Source organism: Pholcus phalangioides, unplaced genomic scaffold, assembly GCF_987345545.1.
Source record: "Pholcus phalangioides strain wild (caught in Gottingen) unplaced genomic scaffold, Ppha-v1.0 ptg000008l_1, whole genome shotgun sequence".
Taxonomy (NCBI): Eukaryota; Metazoa; Arthropoda; class Arachnida; order Araneae; family Pholcidae; genus Pholcus; species Pholcus phalangioides.
Genome location: NW_028301601.1, coordinates 2,890,208 through 2,907,182, shown reverse-complemented (window position 1 = coordinate 2,907,182; position 16,975 = coordinate 2,890,208). Strand labels below are relative to the sequence as shown.

Here is a 16,975-nt window from a genome sequence, read left to right as displayed (position 1 = left end):
AATCTTACCATATCTGCCTAGGGAAAGCAGTGAAATTTAACATCTCAAATATACGTTTTTACCTAAAATGATGCCAAACAAGAGGGGAGATCTATTAAACTACACATGCACCTCTAATGAATTAATACATGTTGGAATGTGTAGTGAAACCTGACATGTATTTTGTTATGTGCAGTGTAATGATTTATCATTGTAGGCCTGTTGCTCTCTGCGGCAAGACTTTAATGGGGAGATAAGTTTTCAACTTCGAGGTGCAAATGCAAGCCCAACTTCAGCCGACAGTGGGGTTGGAACCCACAGATGCGAGTCCGTCACTATGACACCACAGCGGCGACTTAGTTTGGTCCTCCCCAAAATATGGAAAGATCTACTACTTTGGTCCCCCCAGATGCCAAAGAGACAGAAATCTGAAAAATTGTTAAATGGCACGTTTCTAGATGGAGATAGGCACAATATTTATGAGAATTACATGTTGGCTGTTTGTATAATTCATTTGAGTTTTGAAATAAATTCATTAGAATGTGTGGAAGGGGACTCACACATCTTCATCCAAAATTAGATTTCTATGTAGATTATGGTCTTAAGAGAGCTCTGGCAGGAAAATTTATACATGAATCCTAAGCCACACAAAGATACGACTGGGTTCAAATTAATTTAATTACATAACCAATGAAAATTATTACAGCCAATAAGACTGGCTTGAGTATTTTTATAATATCTCCATGCGTGACACCCCCACACACGGGTAAGTTGACAAGGCCAGAGACATGGTCTGGTAAATTTGACCAGTGGATCAGGAAAATTAAAACGAAAGAAGTGTGGCCCATGGCAGTAAAACCTAAAATCCACCTGCCTACATAGCAAGGGGCTAAAAACGAGTAAGACTTCACTGCACATACCAATTATAAGTCATCAATTCATGTCAGTGACTCACCAATAAGTGATCTAGAACTTACAAGCACATTAATGACCAAGAGAGCTTACAAAAAAATAAAAAAAATATAAGGGACCAGGTTCACAAGCGACAAAAAGAATAATTTAGAAACATGTATTTGCAAAGGAAATATATATCATTAAATGTGCTAGACGGCAAATTTAAAAAACTAGTTAGAAAAATACAATGGCAGGGGAAAATAAAATTTGTAGCTCACAGGCAGTAAAACCATAAATCCACATCTGCCTGGATAGCAAGGGACAATGATTACTTCATATTGCCATACAGTAATTTCAGAAGTCTGATTGTCCAATGAGTGAGCTGGAGAATTTGAAAGTATGTTATAGAAAAGATGACCTACAGAGCTAGGCACAAAACAGTTCACTAGTATATCAAAAGTGACACCTGAAAAATAATGATCAAAGCATGCTGACCAAACAAGATATTTGGACCATAAATCTAGTCAAGGCCAATATTCTAGAACAAGCATCGGAATCTACATTCTCGTGCAAATTTTTGTACAAGATTTATGCCAACAAACTTTCATTCTAACCAGGAAGACATTGCTCTAAGAGTTTAAATCCCCTTTTGCATTTATTCACGTCTGGCCTCGAGTGGGAGGAGGTAAGGCATTCTTCATGCACTACCCCAAAGTGGGACTAAGTGGATTTTATGACCCATCTTTAAAAGTGCTGAAATAGGATAACTTCCTCATTAAGGGGTCATTCAAGTAATATGTCAGGGAGAGGGTGTTTGAAGGTTGCTTATGTCATCAACCACCCCTTTTTTAAAGATATAAAATATTCCAAGCTGCTGACGAAATTTTGCTGAGAGGGGGTCAAAAATAACAAAGTCTTTACGTAATACTTGAATGGCCCCTAACAGGTAAACTAGCGATGTATTTTTTTTCATCAATGAATACATTGGCAGCACAATCTATATTGACACTTCAAAAAACCAATTTTCACAATCTCGAAAGAAACCAGACCATATAAAATGGTTACCAAGACATCCCTGAGACAATTCCGAGAACAAAAACAAACCCCTGAAAGTACCAAAAAATAATTTATTCACAACTAACACAAAAAAGAACCTTTGTATAAATAAGGAAGACTATTTACAAAAAAGGGAGGGGAAAAAAAAATCAAGTCTCGATACACAGATGTTAACACTTCTCACAAACTGCATCATGCCGATGGTGAAAAACAATGAATGCACATTGTCAAAACTCAAAAATGTCCTCACAGTACTCAAGTACATTAGAGTGAATGCTGTACAAAAGAACGTAAAAAACCTAAGTCGAAAGAAAGTCAAGTTTATAACTCGTCCCTAATATCATCCTCGGACGAAGGAGGGGGTTGTTGACCAGCAGCATCACCGTATAGCTTCGTCATGATAGGAGTCACAATTTCTTCCACTTCTTTCTTTTGGGATTTATACTCTTCTGGTTCCGCATCTTGATTACCTTCCAGCCATTTGATCTTTTCATCGATGACAGTCTCGATCTTCTCCTTGTCAGAATCGCTGAGCTTAGATCCGAGCTTTTCCTTGTCTCCGATTTGGTTCTTTAGAGAATACACATACGATTCAAGCTCGTTCCTGGCCTCCACCTTCTCCTTGATCTTTTTGTCGTCATCGGCAAACTTCTCTGCATCCTTGATCATCCTCTCGATGTCGTCCGGGGTGAGTCTGTTATGGTCATTAGTGATTGTGATTTTCTCTTTATTACCGGTTCCTTTATCTTCTGCAGTGACTTTCAAGATGCCGTTGACGTCGATTTCAAATGTCACCTCAATTTGTGGGACTCCTCTTGGTGCTGGAGGGATACCAGTCAGATCAAATGAACCAAGAAGATGGTTGTCTTTGGTCATAGGACGCTCACCTTCATATACCTGTACAGAAAATAACACTAGAATAAATAACAATCTAATGCAAATAACTAGACCTTTCCAGAAAGAGTAAAAAGGTTGATCAAATGAAAACAAAACGAGAGCCACACAGAATGAAATGGCAAATAAGTTTCAATCTCTAAAGCTATATAAAGCATTTGTCCTACTGTTTCACCACAGTGAATAAATACGCTACTCATAAGTCTTTTGGCCAAGATCAGAACCAGTTTTGAGTATTGTCCATGACTTCACTGTCGAAGTAAAACGACAACCCTTCAATGTCTTCCCAACAGACCAAAAATGTGAAAGTTGCATGGGAATAGATCCAGGCTGCATATAAATAGTTTACACTCCTAAACATATTAGATATAATACGAGCGGTTCAACACCTCGTAATTACTAGCAATAAACCAAATGTCACTAATAGATGAGTACTTGTGAAATTTACATTTAGCAAAATTAAATTTTTGAATTAAAGAACCATTATTTAAGAGTTTAATTAGAACAAAAATAAGATAGTTGTGGTACATTCAAGTCAACACTATAGCACAGAGGACCTCGGGGCGAAACTCGTAACGTCACTTACTGAATAAAGACATCTTGCCTATAGCAGATAGACGCATGTGCCATCTTTACCCTTTTTTTTATAGTATATCCAATGACTCCAGTAACGTCCCAAGCTTCGAGCGGACGCCTTCCGCTATAGATGGTATTGGAATAGTACGGGCATTGTAATCTTTGCCTCCAGAGAGCTAATTCGGACTATCGGGGAGAAATTCATTTCTCAAAATAAAAAGTAAATTTTCTTCTCTTTAGTCAGCACTAACAATGTTTTGTAAAATTTAAAATTTTAATAGAAACTAATTTACTGCGAATAATCTGTGGTTGCATAGAGTTCGGAAATATAAATTTTACTGCTTTAGGGGAAAAAAAAAAACCTTATTTACATGCGCGAATCATGAACATTTATTAGTCTTGTTTTCAATAAAAACAATAATTCTCCATTGGAATTAGAACTTAGAAAGAATTATTCTTTATAAATTTCCTCAAATACAATATCTCTGAAAGAAATACACAGCATTCAATCTACATAAAGAAATCCAGATTTTTTTAACGTATAAAAATTTAAATTGAAATGATCACATTTGTCATTTCACAGTATCAAAAAGTTAATGTGGCATAAGTTTTGTCAAAAATCCCACCCCCTTCATGATGTCTTATCTTCTTTAGTCATAGTAACCAATCACAGCATACCAATTCCTCTGATACAACTAAGAATGCAAGCATTGTAATTACACATCCGGGCTATACAGTGGGAAAAAGGTATTTGTGTTAGCTTTGAAGATTACAAGTTTACTTATAGTTCAGATGTAAACTCATTTTATTCTGTGCAACTCCTGTTTTCATTTGCTGCACCCCTATTAGAAAGATGGCACAGTGAACTCACCTTGATAGTGACAGTGTTCTGGTTATCTGATGCTGTGGAGAAAATCTGAGCCTTTTTGGTTGGAATGACAGAATTACGAGGGATGAGTTTAGTCATCACGCCACCTACAGTTTCTATTCCCATGGTAAGAGGGTTCACGTCGAGCAAGACCAATTCACCTGAAAATACACAAAAAAGGAACTTATGATCACACATTATCGAAACTACCAAATGGCAACCATGAAACACAAGTAAATTTTAAACTAAAAAAATAACAAGGACACAAATATCTAGTTGCCACTATGTCAGATCATAACACAAATGTCTGATTCGGTGAAACTATCCATAGCTTTAACATATTTTCAATATACAGTTGACTTGTGCTAATCCGTCTTTTTTAGACTGGTTTTCTTCCAGCATAAAAATATGTTTCAATTTCTGTCCACAGACAAAAAAAGCCCATTTAAATAATATCATTGACTTCCAGTAATCTGGAAATTTTGATAATACAGTACTCTGGTACAATGCGTGTCAGAATAGTGAAAGTACTGTACATGAAAATACTAAATATACCATGTGTAGAATGGAGATAGAAAAATAATGGTTGCGATTATATATAACCCATTTAAATGATTTTACAAGTTGTGTGGAAGGAATACAAAAATACTATTCATACACTGCTCACTGCTATTGTTATACCAAGATCATGTGCTGATTTGGAGATAAAAAGGTGAATGAACCTTTATGTGCAAAGTGAATAAAAATTTATCCTCAAAATGTTTTTTTTATAATCTTTATAAGAAATGTATTTTGAATTCTATATATATATATATATATATATATATATATTCTGATATACAGGATCTGTTTAGAGAGTTTCCCCTGCTTAATGTTTTCGAAAAATTTTACAAAATCCACTATAATATCTAATACTATATGCAAAGACGCGAAATTATTGAAAATACTACGAGGGACTCAAACTATTGGGGTAAGAGGGAACAAACCCAATACTTTTATTAGGCACGATGGAAATAGTGACATGTTTTATCCACGAGCCGATTTTAATACAAGTTTTACGCCTACAATAATTCTACATTGTATTAGTTATTTATATATTATACCCAATAGTTCTTTGACAGGATAGTATGCTTGAGAATACATTTCTCATTCAGCATTTTTTGTTCGATACATGTTTCTTTTTCCATGTCACCGATTTATACATGGTGCTAGAATTTAAAAATTGTTTAAGTGGGAAGGAATTAAATTTGAGGATGTTGAAAACAAGGTTCCCCGATACACATCTAGATTCACACATTATTCAATTTAATGTCTAAATTTCATTGAGTGAAAAATACTTGAAATTTTAAGTTGTTATTTCTCGTTAAAAGATTTACAAAGCCACCCTCTTAAAAAATTTTACGGATAACACTAGTTAAGTGTTTTAGACCCATGGGCACTGGTGCTCAGCTGTGCTTTAGATTTGCTCAGAAATATACCAAAAAATATTAGGGATGGTCAAGCAATCATAGCTCCGAGATGCAGTTTTACCTACAAAGTTAATAAACAATCCCTAATGCAAGTTTTAAATATTGTTTAAAAAAGTTAAGTAATTATCATTTGTTTATTTTGTAACTGAAAATCGCTACCTACTCTGCTCACAGCTGACCACCCAATCTCCAAATAGTCTCTTTATAATGAAAACCTCATACATCAGAAATTCCAAACTTGCAGGAGAAAAAAATAAAAGGGACATCTTATTGAATAATACAAAAAGTTTTCCCTCTATGGATGGCAAATCATTGCAGATCTCTTTTCAAAAAGCTGTAATAGACGAGATACGATGTTCTCAATCTAAAACAGTCAAATTTCCAAAACTTATATACAAGGTTTTTATTATGAAGGGGAAAAAAAATATATTGTTATTGAATCTTCAACCAGTTGGAACACGCACTTGCACAAGCACATAAACTAGAATCTTTTTCCTTGTTTTTCAAAAACCTAGGTCTACTTTTTGAGAATCCTTGGGTGTAGGATAAGAATGTAGTCTATTGAAAGAAGGAATAGAGAAAGAAATTAGGTTTTAACACTTCTAATCACCTTCAAATGATTTATTTACACAGGCTCGGTTCATTGATAAACATTTCTGCCTATAAATATCAAAATAACTTTTGCCATTATCCATATATTAGTATAGCTCAAGAACATTCTGAAAACCAGATTAAAATGGGTAAAAACGTAAAAATATAAATGCTGATTACCATTGCTTCACAAAATGATTATATTCAACTTCGCTTCCATTACTCTCCCCCCTCCCCCCAGTGAATAAATGTTTGTAAAACAAGATAACTCAAATCCTATTACACATCTGTTTAGTAATTTAAAGATGACATAAGACACTCACCGGTATCTTCATCGCCACTGAGAACGCCAGCCTGAACAGCTGCACCATAAGCTACAGCTTCGTCTGGATTGATTCCCCGGGTCGGCTCCTTGCCATTAAAGAACTCCTTAACCAGTTGCTGGATCTTGGGAATACGAGTGGATCCACCGACAAGCACAATTTCATCTATGTCTTTCTTCTGGAGGTCGCCATCTTCGAGTACTTTTTGGACTGGTTTCAAGGTAGATCTGAACAAATCCTGATTGAAAAGTAATAAAACATTAACTTTAATTTATGAAACAAAAATAATCCCAATTCTTGATTTTTTTTTAAAAAAAAAAAACGAAACATTAAGATTAATGGAAAGACATTTTATGAAAAAGTTATTAGGAAAACCAAATTTATGAGAATGTCCTGTAAAATACTGGTGATATTCACTTTATAAATACAAGTTTGTAGCCAGCGAGCAATAGAATTACTATAAAAACATACATCCGAGAGAGCTATTTAAGTATTACGTCAGCAGATTTTTAGCTATTTTTAACCCCCCTCATCAGGAAAATTAGCTCGGAATTAACTCTAGAACATTTCTAGATCACTCAAGATGCTTGTCTTCCACTATGAAGTTTGCCATCACATGGTCCATGGGTTCGAATCCAGCCAAAAGAACAGAAAAGTTCATTACCTATTGAGCCCGAGGCAACTAGAGATAGATAACGCCTTCATTTCCCACCCAACTCTGCTAGTTATATATCGCTATATGGCAATTTTTGACTGAAGTCGTGTGATATGCAATATAGTAGATTACTTAAATAGGTCCGACACATTAAGTGTTCTGAAACTGTGTCGTGTATCACTTCAGTGAACTGTTATAGAACTGCATTGTGGGTTGCTTATCACTCAAATAATCTGGAAATGTCTTCTTCCCGGATAACTTAAGTGATCTGCAACATACAGATCATTTGATGCCCGGGGACATTTATAAAACCACTTTAACGATCTCTAAAAGACTTATCAATAGGAAGAATGTTAGTTCAGGTGCCCACAAATTCTAGAAAGATGTTATTTTTGGTACATCCAGTAAGATGTCATTAGGAATATTTTTTATAAAGGGTGGCTGATGTGTGTGACGTAAGCGTCACTCAAACCCCCCCCCCTCTCCTTGTCATTAAAAGTCTGCATAAATCAGCCCTCCATCATGTTGCTGAAGTAATATATTTGAATTACCCCCTCCCCACCTTATACAAATTTCAAAGCATTAACAAGTGATTTATAAATAAACGTTAAATATATCCGACTTGTATACACTATCATAATAAAATCAAAATTTGATAAAGAAATTTATCTGCAAGAGATTATTGTTCATTATAAAAGTTCACATTTGATATAATCTCCCTCCCCATGATTGTTTCTGTATCTAGGGTATTTTAATCCAATTTTAATAATTAACTCCGATCTGAGGTTACAATGACATTTGTTGAGCGGTCCTGGATCTCACCAGTAAATAGTCTGGGTCTTGTAAATGTGGATAGCTCAACTACACACTATTTTTTTGTGAGGACAATACAAGTTTCTATAAATTAGATAATGCAACCAAGTCATGTATTGGGCTTTGTGGTTGTGGAAAGAGATTTTACAAGTCTAATAGACACATTTCGAAAGTGAAGTGTTGACGTCTCGGTGGGTATTGGGATATGTAGTGCCATAAAGAACGCATGTCTTACACACATAAATGTCACTATCCGTGAAGATAACTCGGGAAGGCCCCCCCATGTGTTCAGTTATTACTATTACTTTTTAACGAGGTCATACGTGGTAATTAGATTTTATACAAATCCTTAAGATTTGTCTTACCCTTTAAAAAAGGATTAGTAGAATTACAACATATCTGGCTTGCAGACTGAAAAAGGTTATGTATCCCTGGTATAGACATTCTGAAGATTGTAAATAGTTTATAAGGTTTTCATGGCCATCATTTGATGAAAATTGTTTATTCTGGTTCGAAGACAGTCGTCTGTTTGAGTTAGTTCTCAACGTTTCACCAACACTAGTGGTTGGCATCAGGAGAATTGATAAAACTGGATCAAAAGTCTTTTCAAAGCTGGACTTTTGATTCAGTTTTATCAAATTCTCCTGATGCCAACCATTAATGTTAGGGAAATGTTGAGAACTAACTCAAACAGACGACTGTCTTCGAACCAGAATAAATATTTATTATTCTGAAGATTGTTTAAATGATTATCACCTAATTTCCCCCCCCCAAAAAAAAAAATATATATATCCTAGAATTCCACATAAAAAATTTGCAAAAAATAATTGTCAGGTATGATAAAAACCTATGCTCAGTGATTTAAATCAGCATGCACAAGAACAAGATTATATACCATGTTCAATTCCTCGAATTTTGCCCTGGTCAAGGTCTCGCTGAAATCCTCTCCTTGATAAAAGGATTCAATCTCAATCCTAGCCTGATGAGCCGATGAAAGAGTCCTCTTAGCCTTCTCTACTTCCCTCCTCAATTTCTGAACAGCCCTATTATCGCCCTTGATATCTTTACCAGTTTTCTTCTTGTAAACCTTCATCATGTGTTCCATTACCCGCTGGTCGAAATCTTCACCACCTAATGGAAAAACAAGTTTTTAAAAAATCTGGATTTTCAAACCACAAAACAAAATCCTATCCCATGGAAAAGGAATAACTGAAATCACATTCAGGATTTTAACTTACCGAGATGAGTATCTCCATTCGTTGCCACTACCTCAAAAACCCCATTGTCGATAGTCAAGAGGGACACATCGAAGGTACCACCACCCAGATCAAAGACTAGAATGTTCTTCTCGCCTTCCCGTTTGTCGAGGCCATAGGCAATAGCAGCAGCGGTTGGTTCATTGATTATTCTGAGCACATTAAGTCCAGCTATTGATCCAGCATCCTTGGTCGCCTGTCTCTGGGCGTCGTTGAAATAAGCCGGAACGGTGACGACAGCATTAGTGATCTTCTTACCAAGATAAGCTTCAGCGGTTTCCTTCATCTTAGTTAGCACCATGGCAGAGATCTCCTCTGGAGCAAACATCTTGTCCCCTTGACCAGTCTTCACTCTAATATGAGGTTTGCTGTTCTTCTCAATAATCTGTAAGGAGAAAAAATTATTTGAGATACATAAAAAAATACATAATGTGAACTCACTGGTCAAGAGTTGATGTAAAATAACTTACAGCAAATGGCAAGTATTTGATGTCTTTCTGAACCATCGGATCGCTCCATTCCCTGCCAATTAAACGTTTGGCATCAAATACCGTATTCTCTGGATTGGTTGTCAGCTGGTTCTTGGCTGCATCTCCAATCAACCGTTCACCTTCAGGTGTGAAAGCCACATAAGATGGAGTTATACGATTACCTTGGTCATTAGCGATGATTTCTACCCTACCGTTCTTGAAAACACCAACACTGAAAAAAAAATTTAGATTGTTATTTTAAAATAGTCTAACATAAACAGATAACCTGTCTATCATTCAGAATATCTGTTAACTAGAAATGATAAAATATCTAGCCTATTTACAGATTTCAAATCAGATTACTCACCATGAATATGTGGTACCCAAATCTATACCGATGACAGTCCCTAAACTATCCTTGTCCTTAGATTCCTCTTTGGAGGAGGCGCTGGCAAGCAGCGCGATTGCCACTATCATCAGATACTTCATCTTGTTTTTTAGAAAGAACTAATAGAATCTACAATGTACCTGGAAGAGTAAAAAAGCCAATGAATTATAAACCAAAATTATTCGTAGGCTTATTTATACAAGATAATTCATAATACAATGGATGCCAACTTATTAGAAATCATCAATGTTATTATTCAGGTTTCGGTATTATTTTTTGCAAAATACAGAATAGACCAATATAACATGGAATTTATAGTTATCAGGATTTCAATTTATTTTTTTCGCCAAATCATTTTTTTGCCGAAAGTTCTCTTTAGATAATTTAAAGCTACAGTTGAACCAGACTCTTTCCTTTCCCCCCCCCCCATAAGTTATCTTTATTAACCTGCAAGATTATATAGAAGATAAAACTCCCACTCACAAATTTCCTCCATGCAGAGTTTACAATATTTAAGCAGTAATAACCACTAAACGTTTTGCAATGAGTTCAGGAATATTTCAGTCATTTTTTCCCTTAGCAAAAAACATGTGCAAGGTAAGAAAAACCAATTTTTATTATGTACCTTAATTATTAACATGTTAATTATAAAATTAATTTACCACTCGCATACTGGTAATCAAGTGGCCAAGGAGCATTATCTTCCGACTGGCAGGTATGGGTACAAATTCCGGTTCGGGCATGGATGTTTACAAACAGCAACAAATTGCCTGGACAGATCGCAAAGAACTCTTGGGAATACATGATCATGTTATAATTTGTGATACACATCAGCCTATGCCCCCTATCATGTTTCAAGAGAGTCCCAAATTCACGACAGCATAAAATATATATACTAAATTTTATTTTCCCCTCAGCTTTATTGTTGCTTGCCTCGCAAGAGAGCTTTTACAAACATGTTTCTCAAACGTGCTGTGTTAGCAGAAGGGGAAATAAAATTATAAATTTACTATTCAATTAAGAATCCATGTTTATATAATTTTCAGATTTCTGACAAAAATATTCATTTAAGCCAGTGATGGGCAAACTTTAAGAGCAGGCAAAAAAAAAAACTGTTAGGTCACAGGGCCCCCCCCTCCCCAGATTTCCACATGGGCAACAGACATCCCAAAACTCAAATGTTTTATAATATGTATTTTAAAATCAAATTTTGTTTGGTAAAATTTTAAGAAATCTAATCACGATATTTTTAAAAATACCAATTATCTCAGTAAATCCTATCAAGTCCAAAATGACCCAGATATAGAATATGGATGTTTTGGATTTGTGCGAAAGAAGAGGAAGAAAAAATATTTAATCAGGAGACACAAACCTGAAAAATAAATCCAATAGAAGGGCGAGGAAGAAAAAAAAAATTCAAAACTTAATTCTATTTGAGGGGAAAAACCGGGCTATATAATAAAATTGATATTAGTCTTTTATATCAATTAATAACAGATTACATAGCATGTATAATGCACCCCCCTCCCCATGCCAAATATGTTTTAATGTGTCACTGCCTTTTGTTAAATTCATTATTTCACACTTTTGACCGCAAGATGATTTATGAAACTATGACAAGAAAGTTTGCACGTTTGATCAACATCAAATCCTTAAGTCTTCACGATTATGTACATTTGTGAATTGCAAAACTTTATGCATCTGATCTTGCAAACACTCTTTCAGATGAACTGCAACTATTTTCATCCTTGGTTCAGGTTGATGACAATGCCACAAATGTCAAATAACGCTAGAGGTTTAAAAAGACATTTCCAAATGTTGAGACATTAAAATCATCGCTTACATCACTAATATCAAGCTGTTCTAGAGAAAGATTATTCATCAGTTTGTTCAAGTTTTACAAGAAAAACTTGTCTTTAGTTTTATTGTGTATTGAAACTGAGAAAATTCAAAAAATTAGATTTTGATGACATTATCAATGATTTTGCTTATACGAGTGAAAAAACTCATCGCAAGATATCTGAGAATTACGAATATTCTAAATAAGAAATTCTAAACATAAAGACATGTACTGTATTTGCTAACATACCAAACCTTTTCGACCAGATGAAAGGTCCTCCCACTACTTTTTTTTCACCCACTGCCCCATCTATCAAGTCAAAGTCGTTAAATATAAAGAAACTCCTAATTTCTATGTAAAGATTTTAGCTTAAAAAGTAAAAAAGTTTTTCAAAATATGGGGAAAAATATTTTATTTTAAATGGTTATAATTATATTGGGTTTTATTATATAGCCAAAATATTTATAACTCCACATTTATTTTTGTGGTTGGCAACGAGAAATTTCGTTCGGGGGAAGAACCAAAGCGATAGATTTAACTATCTTTTTCTTTCGGTTATTTCCTCACATTTCAGGGGGGACCAGGACCCCCCACTATGGCCTTGGTTGGCACAATATTAAATTTGATGGGGAAAAACATCTATGCCTCTACAAAAGAAACTAATAGGCCCAGGAGCTTCAAGAAAAAAAATGACTTCACACAAAATATATCTGCTTAAAATTAAAATTTGCCTGGTAAAGCCTCAGAAAAACATTCCATCTCTCCCCCCCCCCCCCCCCCCGATACTCTTAAGACTGCACCAACTGTATTATTTTACAACTTTTTCAATTGCACAGGTATCAGTCAATTTATAATATTTTCATGATATGCATTTTAACATTTCTGCATTCCACTTTTTCCATTGGCCAAAGATTTCTCCCATCACGCCTTAGCATAAGATCACTTCCCACTGTGTTTGGAACTACAAAACTTTCGACCAGAGGACTTAAAAATCAGATGCGAGTGACATTTAGAATTTTTGAACAAGTGATGGTTGAGTAATCCATTAAAATTTAAAAGTTGAAAATTATTTTTGAAAATTCCGCTGCTCATTTACAAGCGATAGATATTTCAACAAAGCGTTCAAATAGAACAGTAACAAGATGTTCTTCCACTATGAAGCTTGCCATCAAGGTTCATGGGTTTGAACCCAGCTGAAAGATCAGAAAAAGTTCTTTACTTATCAAGCTTGGGAGACCACTGATGTGGAGTTAAATGGCGTTTGCATTTCCTACCCTAGTTGGAAATCACCATATGGCAATATATGACTGGAGCTGGTGTGCGGTGAAGTAATAGATATTTCAATATTTTTTTACCCCAATTCAAGATTTTTAAATATTTCATAGAAGATTATCTATAAATTAACGAAAGAAATTATGTGTAATAAAATATAATTATTCAACTCTAAACAGATGTACATATATGCATAAATATTAAAAATACTGTAAGGTCGAAATCAAATGAAACCTAAACTTAACATCCCGTCAAGTTAACACGTTCATAGATACCAAGTTAAAAGGTTCTATTATAATTAATAAATTAATTAGTCTAATAATATGCACATATGAATTTACATTATTGTACCATCCCCGGCCTTTCAAGTCAGTCCTTACAATCCTAGGTAGAGACAATTTCTGGAAAAATTAAGAAAGAATCCCTAAAGAAATTACGAATCTTGTTCCCGACCTAAAAGATTTTAATAAAGCTAAAAAAAACCGGAAACATTGGTAACCACTTTCAACTAGCATTTATTCCAAATAAAAAAAAACGATAGACTTCTAATATATCTACAGGACTATCTCAATAGTGTCACAAGGTCTTTGGTAAGTGATATTCTAGATGCTCCTACCTGGTTGGAACTACCAGCTTACCAATTTACTTAACTTTAGAATGCTAACCCTATGTCTCAGAAACGTAGACATATAAAAGTTTTCATTTTAGTTTAGGGTGATCTTTACTCTTGCGAACCATGTGGCTGCAGAAGCAGACCCGTAAAAATAGGACGGCCATTATAATTTGCAAACAAAAAAAACAGTTATTTACGAGATGAGAACATTTGGTACTTATTCTATCGGTTATTGTAACAGAATCATAGGCGGAGATAGACTTGAAAGTCTAGGGAGGAGAAAAGAAAGTCTGGGGCACGATGTCAATTCATATATACACAGATACATTAGATCAGTCGGCTTTACCTTTGATGTTGGAGAGCATTGCCCTCCCCTTATCTCCGCCCATGAACAGAATGGTTGCTATAATATAGGGGTTATAACGAGTGTCAATTATATTTTTTCTTTTGAAGATGTTTGGGATATATTTCTTTGCCAAGAAAGGCATTTCAAAAACATGACTATTTTTCTTAACTTATGCTTATGAATGTTTTCTCGATAAAGAAAAACCCATCAACACATGACAAAAAAAGTTACACTACAGCTGTTCCTCCGAGCCTTGTATCAAAAGGCAGGACCATCTTGATAGCATCATGCCCCCCCCCCCCGAGCAGAATGATTTTACCAAGGCCCTCTAGCTGGTTAAAACTGCTCACCAATTTACATGATCACTCTCGAAGATTAATTTTCATTCAACCTCTAATCAGGGCCATCTTAAGAGCGTCGTAGGGCAAAGTGATTTTACCGAGGCCCCCCTACCTGCAGGGCCACAACTGGATGTTTTATCAACTGGAGCAAAAGGCACATTTTGGTGGCCCTTGTAATATTGAAAGAGACGTTAAAAGGGTGAAGTTACCGCCCTCTAGTCCGGAGCACCAGACCTACCTACCTGCTTCTCCCCCTCCCAGAGGCGGCCCTGCCTACTTTGGCTGGAAATATCTGCCTAACAACTTGCATGCTTGCTCTCAAATTTTGACCAGATCGAGGCCGTGAAAATGTCTTTTTAATACAGCACGGCCTCTAACTTTAAGCTCCAACGGGAGGGCCTCATGGAATAAGACAACACCGATAAAAAAGGGCCGGGCCCAAATTAAAACACTTAACTAGGCCGTAAATTCAAGGAAACAAAATTTAACCACTAAATGCGAAACACGTTTAACATCTATTACATCCATACAACGGGCATTGGATAAATTAATAATGTCTCTGAATAAATTGAGCCAGATCATAATGTTATTAAAGGGACTTTTCCAAATGCAATTTTAAAACATCCAATATCAACAAATATTAAAATATAATGTATTCCATGAATTGATACATTACATATATGCATACATATAAATTTAAAATGGCACTTACAGCTCGAATAGGTTAATTGAAAAAGAGAACTTTAACGAGATACCTAATTCACGAACAGCTTGATCTCTAGGTTCTTTGACAATTCAACGTGTGCAGAAAAGGTAAAGCCGGTCACCGAGTTTATTGAATCGCCAAAAACGCGTGTCTGAAGCTGATTGGACGACGCCGTACTCATGGCTGGTTCTGATTGGCCGGCGGCACGATCGAGATTATTCCGGAAGCTTCACTGCTGACGTGTGTTTACGATGCGAAGTGTACGTAGTAAAATGGGTGGAGTTGATAAATGATTATGTAATATTACACCGTTTCGCTCTCATTTTACGTAAAAAATAATATTGTCTACGGAATTTCTTCGGGAATCAATGACATTCTCTTTTTTTGTATCCATATGTATATTTATCTATTGTATTTTTCTCTTTTTTTTTTCTTTTATGGATGATCATTTCTGGGCCGGAACTAAAAGACGGGTTTGGTGCCCCGGCCGCCGAACTGCAAATGGCTGACCAAGCAAGTTGCGACGACAAATGGATCCTGGCCAAAACGTAGAGCTCCTTGAAATACGAGGCTGACTCATCCATCAACTTTGTGCAAAGTGCGGTCAGGGCCGTCTTAAGAGCATCATGGGTCCCCGAGCCAAGTGGTTTTTCTGCGGACCTTTCTGGCGAATTCTTAAAAACTTCAATCAGATATCATTTTTGTGAGGCCTCTTCTTCTCTTGAGGCCCCGGGCCGTGCCCGGGAAGGCACATGCCTTTAGTATGGTAGTCAGTATTAATGCTACAACTAATCGCTGTTCCCTTTGTCACTTTTTTTTAACAATTAGATGTCACTTCGAACAGAAAACTGATTTTTTTGCTCCAAGATGGAGGACAATGTGTATATGCTTGGTATTCTAGGATCCTTTTTTGCCAATTGTCGTTCCATGGACGAGCTCTTCCAAAAACTAGGCTGACTCTCATTCACCATCTTTGAGCAAAAGTGACTCGCAAAACACGTCAGTACTCGCTAAAATCGTTGTTCCTTAATTTGCTATTTTTTTACGTTTAGACGTCACTTGGAGTGATGAGCCCTCGTTTCTTTATGGGTGTTTCCTATCCTGCTTTTCTTTCAACGATTTCCGAGACTCCTTGAAATCATGAAGTCAGGGCAACAACTGGAGGGGACTAGGTGGGTCTGGTGCCCGGTCGATGGACCAGGGGGGTAGGGCACAAATTTCTCTCTGTATCAGTGTGACCATATTTCCTCGAGAAAAATATGGGAAATTCGGTTCACAAATATGGAAATATACTGGACATCGTCAATTGTTGCCAAAAAATCGCTAATTAGCAAAATTGCCGATTAAGGCACGCGACTAACCAAAATTTTCTAAAATACTACAAATAGCTGTTTTCTATTCCCTAATTTGAAAAGATTTTCAGACTAACTTCATTTGTGGTGATTCGAAAATTCTGAATATTTTTTTCTCATTAATCGATTCAAATTTATTTTCTTCAATCCCCCATTAACCTTTTCCCTCGAATGAAGAGAAAAAGACTGCTACCAGAACATTTTCACATATTAATTGTTTACATTTTCACTTTGTGGTCTGAACATGGCCCCCACATGGGGGAGGGCCAATAG

General features: G+C 35.8%; 1 protein-coding gene across 2 annotated transcripts; it reads right to left on the bottom strand.

Annotated features, from left to right (window-relative positions):
- Window positions 1-1,980: 1,980 nt before the first annotated feature.
- LOC149083493 (endoplasmic reticulum chaperone BiP-like) lies at window positions 1,981-15,452 on the bottom strand. 2 transcript variants are annotated; one of them, XM_089234014.1, is made up of 8 exons: window positions 15,357-15,452; window positions 10,212-10,372; window positions 9,845-10,076; window positions 9,357-9,759; window positions 9,014-9,249; window positions 6,651-6,888; window positions 4,271-4,428; window positions 1,981-2,826 (listed from the first exon to the last, which is right to left on the bottom strand). In XM_089234014.1, the coding sequence occupies exons 2-8, from the start codon at window positions 10,331-10,333 to the stop codon at window positions 2,251-2,253; spliced, it is 1,965 nt and encodes a 654-aa protein (XP_089090140.1). In that variant the 5' UTR covers window positions 10,334-10,372; window positions 15,357-15,452; the 3' UTR covers window positions 1,981-2,250. The 2 variants fall into 2 exon arrangements, with proteins under 2 accessions (XP_089090140.1, XP_089090141.1); XM_089234015.1 differs by having other exon boundaries at window positions 15,400-15,452.
- Window positions 15,453-16,975: the final 1,523 nt, after the last annotated feature.

Bases quoted from the DNA above. Each gene is read 5' to 3' on its own strand.
- LOC149083493 (XM_089234014.1), bottom strand. From the start codon at position 10,333: ATGAAGTATCTGATGATAGTGGCAATCGCGCTGCTTGCCAGCGCCTCC. The intron at 9,760-9,844 runs GTAAGTTATTTT...TTCTCCTTACAG, and splicing joins TCAAATACTTGCCATTTGCT to ATTATTGAGAAGAACAGCAA. The intron at 2,827-4,270 runs GTGAGTTCACTG...TTTTCTGTACAG, and splicing joins AGAACACTGTCACTATCAAG to GTATATGAAGGTGAGCGTCC.